This window comes from Cupressus sempervirens, chromosome 2, assembly GCF_028749045.1.
Source record: "Cupressus sempervirens isolate cs-2001-9-10 chromosome 2, ASM2874904v1, whole genome shotgun sequence".
In the NCBI taxonomy this organism is placed as follows: Eukaryota; Viridiplantae; Streptophyta; class Pinopsida; order Cupressales; family Cupressaceae; genus Cupressus; species Cupressus sempervirens.
The window spans coordinates 77,896,085-77,911,248 of NC_143119.1; the positions used below are offsets into that span (position 1 = coordinate 77,896,085).

Below are 15,164 nucleotides of genomic sequence, written 5' to 3' on the forward strand. Positions count from 1 at the left end.
TATGGATGTCTTTACTGGTTGTTATTGCTTTCCAATTTCCTTGTGTGAAGCTGAGGTGCTTTAAGTGATTTGTTCTTGATGATATCATGTTGTGACATGTTTGACTTAACCATTTTGGAGTCTTCGATTAGTATTGCGATCTATTATTGGGATACTTGTTGGTTGCTCGTTGGAGAACCATTGGATATTGTGACTTATTATTGATGCCTTCAGTTGTTGATAGAGAACTGTTGTGATCATTATGATTATCATTTGATGTTTTTCAGTCGCTTGTATAGGGCTGAGGTGATATTTGTGATTTGTGATTTCATGAGCCTAGGGTAGGTTATCTATGTGTAGTGTCGGGAAGTGGCTTGCGATGGGGGCCGAGGCCCTAAGTGGCTGCCAGGGTAACTCATGGTAAGTTGTTTTAATAAGTGAAAACATCTCATCTAAATACTGACTTAAATGAATCTAATAAGATAACTGTATGTTCTCTCCCATGCCTTGAGTGCTAGTATAGACTAGGATGGGGTAGAGAGAATGCTTGGTTACGACCTTGCATTCCGTAGTATGCCTCGTCAGTATGAGAGGATACTAGTGGCCGCAAGATCACAGGGGACTCGAGATTCCTAAGGGATTGCTCAGGTAACTTCCGACGTGACTTTTGTGATGACACTTTCCCGCTTGCATAGTAGGTTTCCTGTGTGTCTTTGTGGTGCCTCTAGGTTTAGATGTCGATCTTTCTAGGAACCCTTGAGTTAGCATACTTATAGGTTTTCCTAGAATTAAAGAGTATTTATGATTATAGGTTTTGTTATCCTATTTGGGACTTGATACTATCTCCTCAGCACGGTGGGAGTGGACCATTTAGGTTCCACGCGGTCGGGTGGTAGTGCTTTTTACTTTTACCATTGAGATCCGTTCCGTGGTCAACGTGACTGGAGTTTTCTTAGTTGGCATTTACCTTCATTCTGTTCATGGATGTTTTATCATTATGGATGTATTGATGTATCATGTATGGTGGATGATTTCATTTATTTTACTGTACTTTGTATCATGGATTTGAGGATGATGTATCTTTATCTTTACATATGTATATTCTTTTAAGCCTTTCATACCTTGTGACATGTACAGTGGATGATTGAGCATTCCGAATTAATTTGCCAAGAGGCATTCAGAACAAATGTATATTATGGACATTGGACTTTTTGATTATTCTTTCATATGTATGTGGTGGTTGTTAGACTTAGAATTCATTAAATTTAAACGTGACTCAATGTCTTGGGATCCTTAAGGAATGTAACTTGTGATGTATGTTTGTTGATGATTACATGTTATTGCTTCCGCTACTATGTGTTTGTTGTGTATGTTATACTTTCTTACTTTTTAAAAAAAAATGTTTAGCAAACTTAGTGAAACTTTAGGTTAATTCTTTTGGATCCCTTGGCGGGGCGTTACATATGTATACACACACACACACACACACACACACACACACACATACATATACATATGTGTGTATACACACACACACACACACACGGGCTTCAACTGAATTCAATACAACAAAATATGGGTAACAACCCAATTATGAACTGTACAGTAGCATCACATATGCTAGACTAGTTCTGATGAAGTTTTGCTATGCATACTCTCATTCACATCACAAATTCTACTCTGACCTTTTCATATTTTATATATATTCAAAATATTTCTTAGCCATCTAGGTAAGTCATGAGAAAACATGTAAAAAAAAATTCTTTACTCAATCAAATCATCAATCCATGTTGTGTTAATAAAAAAGTAAACTCTCCATAGTCAACTCAAACATTATCATTAATCAAAACAATTAATCATAAATATATCCAAGTCTAACTAATGAAATTTGTTCATCTCTATTATGTTCCTAACCAAAACTGTGAAATCGAAACTCAGACATGAATATCTCCTAAATTCTAAAACTCCAAGACTGCAATCATACAATCAGATCCTTCTAACAATCTCAATACTATATCCAGAATCACACAACATGATTTTGTTCCATCTATCTATACCAATTCACTTATTGTACCTATATACTGCTTTGTATTCCACCCTTAGCCGATTTCAATCAACCTTGCATCAGTAAAGAAAAATCCATTATCACAATCAAGAGAAATGTATGTAGTTGCCATCAATTACAACACATCATCCAATGCAAATGATCTCTTTCCAGCAATACATTGGTTGGAAAAGAATTATTATGTGAATCTAAAACTATTAACAAATTGTTTGAGGAGATTTTATGGAAAATCAATTTAGTTTCATTATTTTTGGTGTGAAATGAGGGTTTTATTACTTTTTTCTCCTAAAATTTGATTAGGGCTATAAAAATAAAATAATTACATTTTTATGATGAGAATGAATTGGGAATCAATGGGTCAATTATTTGATATTTTTGTTTTATTGAGTTTGAAATCTTGATGGTTTTGTAAACCCGATTTGGGACAATTTGTCAATTAGTGAAGCTCTTGTGTGAGATAGGATCATGGATTTCATATTGAATTTATGGTTTATGTATTTTGGGCATGATTTTGTGGTAAGAATATAATGGAACATGAGAGTTATTATGGAACCAATATGGATTAGCCTCATAGTTTTGGAACCATTGATAGGGATGTCATGATCATTGTTGGAAAGTTCATCTAGTGGACATGAATTATTGTGATGTGAAATCTCACATTAACATGTCATTATAATTTCTTTTGCGATTATGACTTTGGGTTGGGTATTGGAGTTGAAGTTGGGAGTGACCCTCAATGGGAGGGGGGCAGGGGTAGGGCTAGGGCACAAAGATGCCACTAGGGTGACCCATTAAGGGTTGGTTTAATAAGTGATAATAGTAAGCAATAAATTAAGGTAATTGAGCTCAACATACTAAGAAGACAACAAAACACATTGTGTGATCACCTAGTCATATATGGATGTTGATTGTAGGCATGGACCTTTTCCATTCATTATACGTAGAGTGAAGTTATGTGCTTGGCTTTATATGAATGTTGACTAAAGGCATATAGACTAACCATCCTTTTTATGTTGGTTGAGGGCACGAGTGAGCTTCCTTATCTTCATGAAAGGAATGCTTGACACAATCTCACTTTTGGAGTCTCCATCCACACCCTCTATAGTCATGAGTAGTGACTCTTGCGATAAAGTACTTGATGCTACTTTTTCTTATGTTCAAGTTATGAGAATGATGTGACTGATCACCCTTGCATGATAGTGGATTTGGAGCCATGGTGATATTTTTGTGTCATCATGGTTAATCTTGGGCCACCCTTAAACATCACACACTAATGAAGAAATTGAGCTTGCAAAAATAAGTCAACTTTGACTATTTAACACTTTTAGGCTAGAAATCAAGTCTTTGTGTGTGATATTTAAGTTGTTTGTTATTCTTTCCATGTGGACTCCTTATTATGCATTGCATTTCTTGTGCCTTGAGTGTTGTACCTTGATGCTTGTAGGTTCAATGTGAATGCTTGGGCCATATGTTGTCTCCATGAGCATAGTGGGAAGGCATGAGGGCTCTCATAGCTGGGTGGCATGACTGACCGTCATTGGGGATTGATGAATAGGTTTTTGAATGGTTCTAGATCTCATGTTGTCATGAACTATGGTATTTCTAGTATTGTATATATTTAGTTACGATTCATGTTGTATTAGTGTTGATGATATTACATTCCTATTTACAAATATTGTAATGTTGGTTCTTGCATTTTGGTTATTGAACTTGCACTCAATTATTGTTATATCTAAATGCTCCATGTACCTACCTTGAGTGTAGTTAGGCTAATGGGGCCATTAGACAAGTCATCATGTCAGAATCTCCAAGTTCGTATTGAGGCTTCAGACTAGTGCCTCTACTTACATTTTGAACGATGCTTCTACCCGACAACTAGTGTGCCCACCTTATTGGAATTAGAAAATCAAGTAGTTGAATTTATCTTGTTTGAGCTATCAAATTTCCACAATCCATTAATGTTATTATTTATTTTTTGGATTTGATTGTGTGAACAATTTTTAACATCAATGTTTATCCTATTTGTCAACCAACATTTACACTTGAATTAATTGACGCATGAGCTATTTGGTGTTCACCTCCTTTGATCATCACACTCACCTCATTAAACTAAGACATCTTAGTCTAGGAAAATTGATAGGTAATTGACATTTTCAAGTTAGCAAGCAACATCTACACATATTGACGTTGTGCCTTTCTTCGACGTCTTCACCTAGGGGAGAGGATCCAATACTCGAACATGTTCCAATGCATGTGATAAGAGTTGTAAACTCAATACCCACACTTGCTGATTTAATATTTGACATTTTTGACAAGACTGCCAATAGTTGTGGCTTCAAAGTTGTTTTCACTAATGATGACTACCCATAATTGAATGAAATGTCTCCCTTTTCCCAAAAAAAACCAAGTGTGTAATGCCACATCTATAATGACCCCATCTTTTAGCCTTCATGTTCCCCAAAGGCTAAGTGGAGCATAAGAGGAAATTAAATTAATTTCTTATAAAGTCATTAAATAAATTAAAAATTAAAAGGTGACTTTATATTTAATTAATTTAATTAATTATTGTATTACAAGGGAGAAGCTTCTAGAGTGTGTATTAATTATTGGAAAGGGGGAAACCTCTAGTAATTTAATTTTCTAGAAGCACAATTAATTATTGTATTGCCAAGGAGGAGTTTCTAGAGAATGCATTAATTATTGGAAGGGGGAAGCCTCTAGTAAATGCAATTAATTAATGTTTTAGTTCCTTCTAGAAGGGTGAAGGAAAATGATAAATAGGGGTGAGAGTCTCATTGTTTGGTATCAGATGATTGTGAATTGCATTTGATAAGAGCTTGGATGTGTGAGTCACATATCTTTCTTGGCATTAGAGGATGTTCATCCTCTCTTGTAACATTCTAGACATCATTCCCTTAGGGTTTGGCCTTTGGAATACATTGATATGTACTTGATTTTATCATTGTGAGAACTAATATTATTTTAGCAGCGGTTCAGTCTTCCATTTGCATAAATTCCTTCTTGTTCATGTTATGTGGATTGAAAACTATGCAAAGACATTAAAATCGCTTTCAGCAGTTGGTTCAGTTTTTGGGCATTTCCAGGGTGCCCATTACAACATCAGATGTACAAGCATAGGGGTCTCTAATGCACTACGATTGGTCTTACTTTTTTTTGGGTTATTTTGGACACCTTGACAAAAGGCATGCCGTTGTGGCATCATATTGACGTGACTCTAAAACCTTAGATATAAACAAGGGGACTTAGCAAGTAAGCTGCTTTAAAACAATGAGAGTGATTTGAAATTTCCACATAGGATTTTGAGAAGCGCAAAGTTAGGGTGCTCAACTATTGGGTCCTCTCCCCTATTTGGTGTCATGAGCTAGTTTTTAGGGTCCGAGATGTTTGGGTCTTCTTCCCTGAAGGTTCCTAGATGACCCCACACCCTAAACGAGAGACCAAACATGTCTTGACAAAAAAAATGTCGCTGTGGCATCATATTTGATGACATGGCTCTGAAATCTTATCTATAAGCAAGAGGACTTAGAAAGTAAGTTGCTTCAAAAAAATGGGAGTGTTTTGAGATTTCCACATAGGATTTTGAGAAGCACAAAGTTAGGGTGCTCAACTATTGGGTCCTCTCCCCTATCTGGTGTCATGAGTTACTTTTCAAGGTTCGAGATGTTTGGGTGTGCTTCCTTGAAGGTTCCTAGATGACCCCATACTCGAGAACAAGAGACCAAACAAGCCTATTGGACATGATATCTTCTTGTGTGGACCTCCTTATGGATTTTAAGTTTGGATCCGCTAGACCTTTGGATGTATGGATTTGCATCTTTTTTGATATTGATATTTATGATTTGATCTTGTACTTGGTTATGCTGCCTTATGATAGGTGATGCATCATCGATGTATTTATAAACAAATATAATTATTATTGACCTATTAATTATGTTTTGGATTTGTTATCTAAAGATTCCTTGATGGGACATTACATCAAATGACACTATATGATCTATCTTTTAGATTCTCTTTTAGTGATGATTCCAACTCTACTATAAAATATTGATAACAAAGCATATTTTCCACCCCCTCCTTAATAATAGATTATAGATTGTGATTCCAAATATTCTTATTCATCATGAATTATTTAAAAGTAACAGTTACAAGCTCCCATAAATGTGAATATTATAGTCCTCATTGACCAAATACTCCATAGATAATGACTGTTAACAGACACAAAATACTGGTATATCAATCTACCAAATACTTGGGTTGGGTGGACATCGGACACCTAAACAGGCAATTAAATTTCTTAAAAGTACCTATTAAAAGAGAGAACGGTTTCAAAGTCAGCATCTGAATACACTTTTATTCCACCCAGTGGGTGACATGATCTGCAGATCTCTTAAATTAGCGGATGGGGCCCAAATTTGCTCTTTTCTTTTTACTTTATTAGGCTTCTTAATTTTAAAAAAACATAAATTAGAGGTCCACGGTGGGACCCATCTGAACTAAAAATGCTTTATTAAAACCGTAAAAACATAAAAAGTCCGTAAAATCTAATTAATAATAAGGGCGAAATATCATGAAAGAGTTATTGCTTCGATGGTCCAGGAAGCGTGAGGTGCCACGTGGAAACCTCGACGCCGTCGATCTGGCCAAAGAGATGTACGGTGCAGAGCCTTTCGACAGACTGCTAGTCGTTGGGTTCGTGGGAGGACACGTGTCATTCCGTCTTGACAACTGTCAACGGCAGCATGCCAGCGTGGCAGGCGCGAATCTTGGCTTTAACACCATATCGAGTCGAGCTCTGCTCCCAAAGGAGGGATTGTGAACGGAACTTGCAAAATGTATATACATTGTGTATCTCAACCTCGTGGAGCTCAGCATAGGGCTCGCCGCGAACGGTGTGATTGATCACAAATATAATTTCTTTCTTTCTTTTACGCGGTGTGTGCGTTTTAAGCAAATGACATTGATAGCTTCGGGTACAAGCAAGATCTTGGTCTCTGTTATGTGGATTCACGTTTTCGATAGTGCCCTTGCATTTCTGCGTTTATTTCGATCCGGGTTTTTGTTCACTTCGGCTTCTAAAGCTCAAAATATTATATTACTCATGCGTTTTCAATCTATTCGCAAACACCCAGGGCAGTTTTTATAGGAAAAAAATGGGTTTGCATTGCCAAAAATACCCACAAATATTGCTGGTTTCTATGTGTATGATCGTGGCCTTCATTGGTAAGTGCAATGCAGACACAGATCCAGTAAATATGGGCGTTTTGCAGGCTTTTTTAAAGAGCATTGACAACAAGGAGCTTCTGCCCAGTTGGAGTGGCGACGACGCATGTGGTACTTGGAAGGGCATAAACTGCGATGGAAAGTTGGTTACAGGCATTTCATTGCAGAGCATGGGTTTATCAGGTACGCTTCCTTCAAATTTTAACCAGCTGGGATCCTTAACAACAATATCACTGCAGAAAAACAATCTCCATGGCAGCCTACCCAGTTTGAGTGGGCTTTCAAAGTTGCAAGTAGCCTATCTGAATGACAATCAATTTGATGGCATTCCAAGTGATTTTTTCAAGGATTTGCCAAATCTTGAAGGCATCTATCTGAATAACAATCCTTTGAACAAAACCACTGGATGGACTCTGCCGGTTGACTTGTTGGGATCCCCTCAGCTGGTAAATTTGTCTCTGTATAATACCAGTCTGGTTGGCTCCATTCCTTCATTTTTGGGCTCCCTGGGAAGCTTGCAGCTCCTCAGTTTGCCCTATAATTCCTTAGAGGGGCCTATACCAAGCAGCCTCAATAGCAGCAGTTTGCAGGTTTTGATTGCCAACAGCCAGCAGGGGTCACAACTGGGGGGTACCTTGGATGTGCTCGGAAGTATCAGTACTCTGACTAAGGTATGGCTTCATTCTAATAATTTTTCTGGAGAAATCCCCGATGGCTTATCAAAGGCTAGTGGTTTGAGTGAACTTTTATTGAGTCATAATCAGCTCACTGGTACGGTGCCCCAGTCTTTAGCTTCTTTGCCGAGTCTGGCTAATTTTAGCGTGGATAACAATTTGTTTGATGGCCCTATTCCTGAGGTGGGCAATGGTGTGTATTTTACCTACGGTGATAATTATTTCTGTAGCAGCAAGCCGGGGGAGAAATGTAGTGCGGAGGTTATTGCTCTGTTGGCTTTTCTTGGAGGTGTTGGGTATCCCTCTTTTTTAGTGAAATCATGGACGGGGAATAATCCTTGCAGTCAGTGGGCTGGGGTTTCATGCATTGGTGGTGATCAGGTTACTGGTATCAATCTCGCCAAGCGAAATCTGATTGGATACATAGACCCTGCTATTGGAAATCTGAGTGCTTTGACTACACTGAGGCTGAATAATAATGGCCTTACCGGGACGATTCCTACGAGTTTAGCCAGATTGAAAGATTTGAAAGTAGTGGATGTGAGCAACAATAATTTGAATGGGCCAATTCCAAACTTACCAGGAGTAGAGGTTAGTACCGAGGGGAATGCTAAAATTAATACGATTTCTCCCAGTAATTCTCCTCCTGGTAGTAATGACGGCAATGATAGTTCTGATTCTTCTCCTCCTGGATCTGGAGCTGCTCCAAATGGAAAGTCTTCCGGAGAGAAAAAGTCGAACTCTGGTATCATCATTGCGATTGTTGTTGGTTGCGTTGTATTCTTCGCATTGATTATAGGTGTCTTTATATACAAGAGAAAGAAGAAACCCAAGTTCGTAAGGCTGCCCACTGAGCTTCAGGCACCACGGCAGGTGACGATTAATGGTGCTGGTAATGGTGAGGCTGGAAGCAGCCTAGTTGGGTCTCATGGAAACATCGTTTACCCTCTATGGGTGCTTAAAAAAGCCACAGATGATTTTAATCCCGCAAACTTGTTGGGGAAAGGGGGTTTTGGATCCGTGTATGAAGGTAAGCTGGAGGATGGTTCCAAGGTTGCAGTCAAGAGAATGGATCCTCAGCTTGTTACTGGCAAAGGATTGCAAGAGTTTCAAGCAGAAATTAACATGCTGGGGAAGGTCCGGCATAAGAATCTCGTTGCCCTGCTAGGCTATTGTACCGAGAATAATGAGAGATTGCTGGTGTATGAATACATGCCTCAGGGTACACTAAGCGAGCACCTTTTCTATTGGGAGGAGAATGGGCTCAAGCCTTTGGATTGGAATGCTAGGCTATGTATTGCTTTAGATGTAGCTCATGGGATGCAGTACCTGCACAATCTGGCATACAAAATTATCATTCACCGGGATTTGAAGCCTTCAAATATCCTTCTGGATGATGACCTAAGAGCAAAAGTCTCAGATTTTGGTCTTGCAAAACTTGCGCCTGAAGACAAAGCATCTTTGGAAACGAGGCTAGCTGGTACATTTGGATATCTTGCTCCAGAGTATGCAGGTTAGTAAGTCCTTTTTAAGCATTAGATTAGTAAGAGCTTGAGGTTTCTTTTAATAAATGTTAGAATGAAACACAAATCTTTCCCAGAAGCCTTGTTCTTTTAAAGACTAGCTTTTTTGTTTGCGGAACAGAAAACCCTGAATGCTTGTTGGTTGCTTGCAACTCTGATTTTATGTATCCATTCAAACTTTACAGAAGGTTATAGTATGCTAGATTTAAGTGTTTTCTTTTTATGAATTTATCATCCTGCAGCTACTGGACGTGTTAATACAAAGTCAGATGTGTACAGCTTTGGTGTTGTTCTTATGGAACTGATAACAGGTCAGAAAGCTTTGGATGATAAGCGATCTGAAGATAAAATTCATTTGGTCCCTTGGTTCAGGCATGTGAGCAGGGAACAAGAACAATTTAGGACAACAATAGATCCCCTCCTCGTAGCAACTGATGAGAACATTAAAAGCATTAGTGCTGTGGCTGAGCTTGCTTGGCATTCTACTCAAAGAGAGCCAAATGCTCGCCCTGACATGGGCCACGCAGTTGCTGTTTTAGGATCCTTGGTAAAACAGTGGAAACCTTCTACTGTTGAGACTGAAGACGATGATATTTTTCCTCTAGGAATGACGCCTGAACAGGCCCGGTGGAAGATATTTGATGATTTGTCATTGAGCATCGCAGCAGGCAGGAGTGATGTTGGAACTTCAGAAGGAACTTTTAATGAAGGACCTGGATCTGTAAGCGCAAGATGATTTCCAATTGAAAGGACTACAATGTATTGCAAAATTGTGAGTTTTTTAAACAAGGTGCCATGGACAATCATATTCTGTTATTATCAAGTTTGTCAGATGCAACATTATTCTTTCCTACCTTGAATTGTAGTTTCTATTGATCCACAGAACTTGTGGCGTCTGCAATTCAGTGCTTTTAAGTCTAGTTGAGTCGACAAATCCAAAAGGTATAGACGATTATTCACAGCTTAACCATTTGTGTTGGTTAGTGACTAGAAAGGGAAGAAATATACCAGAATCATCTTGCTTCTGCTTTTGCTGAATGAAAGCAAAGGCAAGTTCTTTTTGGTTGGGATTGTCTTTTTCTCCTTTGTGCACGGTTAAAGAATCGGCTTCTGTGTGAACTACTCCAGTAAGTTACAGAGCTCTTATACAAATTTTTGTAATGATTCAGTCATAGAAAAGAAACAGAGACAAAATCTAAATTTGATCTTCAGGCCTTTTGGATATTCTTTGAAGTGGTTTTCAGTAAAGAAGTTCTAATGACCATGCCATTTTTCAAAGTTATACCTGTTCAGTCTTGACAATTAATTATGGTAATATTAAAGGTTCAGAAATTTCCATGGAGCTGGTAACACAGTTTGTAGATAATGGACGATTGCTATTTATAGGGAAATCACGTGATACACTGAAATGTACATAGATATTCCTCTTCAAAATTTCAAATTGTTTTTCATGGCACATGCCACTTGAAATTGTAGTTACAGATTCTTTCCCGTTACAACTTGTCTGCTCCTGAAGTACAGATGTTTAAATATAAACCCTTTATACATTATGATACATTGCACACAGAACTGTTCATTACCATTTGGAGAATGCAAATTATACTTAAGAATGCCAAGGAGTTACAGTGTTGTGTTGCTACAGAATTACAGTTTCTTTTATCTAGAACATGGTGCGTCGATAGTAATGCTCTGTTGCCTCTAATCATACTTGGCTTAAATTGGGTTGGGCTAAAGGTAGTTCTTAGGGGTAAATGAGAAAAAATGCTACACAAATCGGGAAATAACTCAGAAACCTTAACTTTTTTGACCAAAAATTTTTAATGTGGAGGGAGAAAACTTAGAAAACAAAGAGAATTATGATTTTGTTATTGAGGTTCTTTTGGGAAGAAATCGCCTGCATGATTTTTAGAGGAAAAGTGGACCAGTTGTGATCATCGTGATAAATTCATGATTTTTTATAACAATGGCTTTGAATATTTATGGATAAGAAATGTTGTGTTTGTTATAGCCAATTAAAGATTAACTGAAAGTGTTCTCTTTGGACACTAAGTTAGCAAATATAATATCCAATATGATCAATTACAGGCCATCACATCTCAAATTGCTCTTGCAGGCCAATGTAAACTCAGACTCTTAACCTCTTGCTTTTTGTCTGTGGACAGTCACATGGAAGAGGCATGAGCTCTTTTATTCTGTGGAGAAAATAAAGCTCTGGTTGTGAAGTGAAATCTTAAGCTACAAAATAGGAGCTCCATTCAGGTAGTCATAAGCTACAAATTGGCATAGTTGCAAGTTATAAATTGGTGCTGAGCAGGTGAAAGAAAGTCTTCTTCATCAGTTCATGCCTTATGGACTCAATGTGGCAATGTTCATGATTTTTTAATAATTCTATTTCTTCCAGTTTAATTTAGCCGACAGGCTATTCCCTGGGGGCAATAACCCCCACTGGAAATGTCTCATGCTGGAAAGATTGTAGAGGAAAGGTTGTTGGAATTTCTTTTCAATATCTTCCTTCACTGCTGCAATGATGTTTTTGAACTGCACAGAACACTTTCATCAATAAATAGATCTCGTGTTTGTGGATGTGATCTGCCTCCTACACAAAAATCATGTACTATTTTAAGGCCTTCAATCCAACTCCATCAAGGATCTTTTTAGGCTTGCTCTTCCATCAATCTCCTTACTACTGCTGTATACATGTTTTATTGTAGAACATATGTTGCAGGCTTTTAGCATTTCTGGGATCCAAGGGAAAATGTAGCGTTTGAAAGACTTGGCTTATATTCATATATGATCAACAGACACCAAGAAATGTGGAAACCTCTAAAACCTTAACCTAAATCTTACCAAGGGACACCAGCTTTTTTTTTCAAACTTCCAAGTGTTCCCCTCGGTAAGATTTATGTTTTAGTTAAGGTTTCAGCCAATACCCCAAGAAAGCACGTCCACACAACCACCACAGGTCTAACTGGCATTATTACAAATGAAAGTTGTTTCGCAGAAGAAAAGTAATGACATATTTAGGGAAAAACAGAATAGTGGTCTCTATTTCATGGAATAGCCAGTCTAGAAAATTATAGCTCCCATTTTGCCATGTTATTATTTCGTGATTTGGGATAGGCTGTGAACTTAGCATTGAAGCTTCACATGGTCTTCAAAACACTGTAGCATTTAGTTTCTTTTTTCATCAGATTGTTGGGTTGGTTTTTGGACCTTCTCAAACTCTGATGCTCGATTTTGAATCATGTTTGGAGTTCCAAAAATCTGTCAAGTGTTCAAGCGTATAATACCATGGTTGAACTTACTATGTACAGCCCTTGTCTACAAACAATTTTCTTGGAAAATCCATTTTGTGCAACATTCTTCAATCATTTAATTTTATTCCTTGACATGACATTTCTTTAAGGCATTCTGTCAAACAATTTAGTTGTGTTGTAATGATACCACATTTTGCACGCATGTCTACCACAGCATTTCCAACCATAATCCTGATAAGACTCTACCTAACCTTAAGTCTTGTGAACATTGCATTGTATGAGACAGCATCTCCTCGAGGCATTTTGTCAAACTGTTCACCTACCTTGTGATATTGCTATCACGATTTAACTGTGTAATTTTTGAGTCAAACTCATTGATCCATGTTTCATGATTAATGATTCAACATGAATACATCTCTTATGAGAATAAATGGAACACTTAACACTCATTGGATCTAGGTGATGCTCACAGGGGTGAAGCAGCGGGACTTTCCTGGAGGTCACCCATCCCAGTATTACTCCAGCCTGATTGCACTTAACTATGAAGTTTCCTCCATGGTTAAATCCGAAGCCTGCAACCCCATTTGCAAAACCCGTGTTGTGCCTTATGAATCATTCATTAGAAAGCCCCTTAAGCTCATCAATTGAAAAGTAGGAGATAATTTCCACAGCAAGTCAAATCGTGATATTGCTATCAGGATTTACCTGTGTAATTTTTGAGTCAAACTTATTGACTCATGTTTCACGAGTAGTGATTCAACATGAATCCATCTCTCATGAGAATAAATGGGACACTCAACACTCATTGGATCTAGGTGATGCTCACAGGGGTAAACACCGGAACTTCCCTATCTTTTTGTGCTTCCATAGTTTGGACACATCTACTAGAACATTCCCAGCCATAATACTTTACGGAAATCCACCTTCATATTCTACAGAAATCCACCGTCATTTTGCTGGCAAAGGTTGTTAAATTTGGCCTTACACATCTGCCAGTTACATTTACATTTAGTTGTAAATTTGTAAGACTATTTCAACAAATCCTTCTTTGTGTACACACTATAATCTCCAGCCATTAGACCCCATTTTTTAAAGCGAATACTGCCATGTTTTGTTTATATGTTTTGATAGATGTTCATACCCTTTTTTTCAAATCTTCCATCGTGGCACATGGAGGGAGGATATTGTTAAAGTTTGTATGTTAAAGGTTGTATGAGTTTCTAATTCTACACATTTATGTGAGGCACTCATTTAACAACCAATTGATCCAACTCCTACTCATTGGTAACTTCCTAGTTTCTTTTAACTTCAACTTTGACAAGAAAAATTGCAAAAAATGCAAAAATTGTCAATGTGCAATTTTTGCAAAATTGACGACTTCTGCATTTTGGCACCTTAGGATTTGAAAAACTTCACCTTAAGACTCCAAATCAATCATGGAAGGCATTTAGACCATGTTTATTCCATTTCCATGCCCAACTACCTTGCTATGCTTATCTAGCTCTCTAAATCAACTTTTTGCAATTTTGCCCCTAATTGACAATAAATGCAATATTACATCTAATTGCCCATCATGCATTACATTGGTGATTCACATGCATTACTCCTTATTCCTACTAGGTCTTATCAAGACTCTTATTTCTTCCTAATGACCTATCCTAGGTGCTCATGCACCAAGGACCACTTAGGACACATTAAAATCCATTATTACCCCTTAGAACACATTAAGGGATGCATGACATACTATTGGGTTCTAATGTGTCCTAATGAGTCCTAAAGTGTCATGAGAGGTTTTAATAAGTCTAAGTGGTCTTATGACCCCTTAGGACCCCTAAGGACACATTGAAACCCATTAGGATAGATTTGAACTCGTTATGGCCCCTTATAACTCAATAACTCTTGTAGGACACACTAATGTGTCCTAAGGGGACCTAATGTATCATAAGAGTTCATAATGGGTCCTAAGTGGTCTTAGGACCCCATGTAAATGTATTATAATATATTAAGACACATTAGAACCCATTACATCCCTAAGGACATATTGAGGGGTGTAGGATACACTAATGAGTTCTAATGTGTCCTAATGGTTCCTAATGTGTCCTTATGACTCCTAATATGTTCTGAGGTGTTTTAATGGGTCCTAAGTGGCCCTAAGACCCATTACGACACATTATGATCCCTAGGATGCATTAGAATCCATTAGGACATATTAGATCCCATTAATACCCCTTAAAACACATTAAGGGGCATATGATACACTAATGGGTTCCACTGTGTCCATATATGTTCTAATGTATTGTAAGAGAATTTAATGGGTCCTAAGTGGTCCTAAGATCCCTTAGGACCCCCTTAGAACATAGTCTTAGTCACGATGACACACTTTAGATTTCTAATGCATTCTAATGGGTCCTAATATGTCCTAAGG

The 15,164-nt window shown here is 37.8% G+C and overlaps 1 protein-coding gene across 1 annotated transcript; it reads left to right on the plus strand.

Annotated features, from left to right (window-relative positions):
* The first annotated feature begins 6,962 nt into the window (after positions 1-6,962).
* On the plus strand, positions 6,963-10,957 carry LOC149571128 (receptor-like kinase TMK4). The gene is made up of 2 exons (XM_089812688.1): positions 6,963-9,472; positions 9,725-10,957. Exons 1-2 carry the CDS (start codon positions 7,216-7,218, stop codon positions 10,216-10,218), a joined length of 2,751 nt encoding a protein of 916 aa, XP_089668814.1. The 5' UTR covers positions 6,963-7,215; the 3' UTR covers positions 10,219-10,957.
* Positions 10,958-15,164: the final 4,207 nt, after the last annotated feature.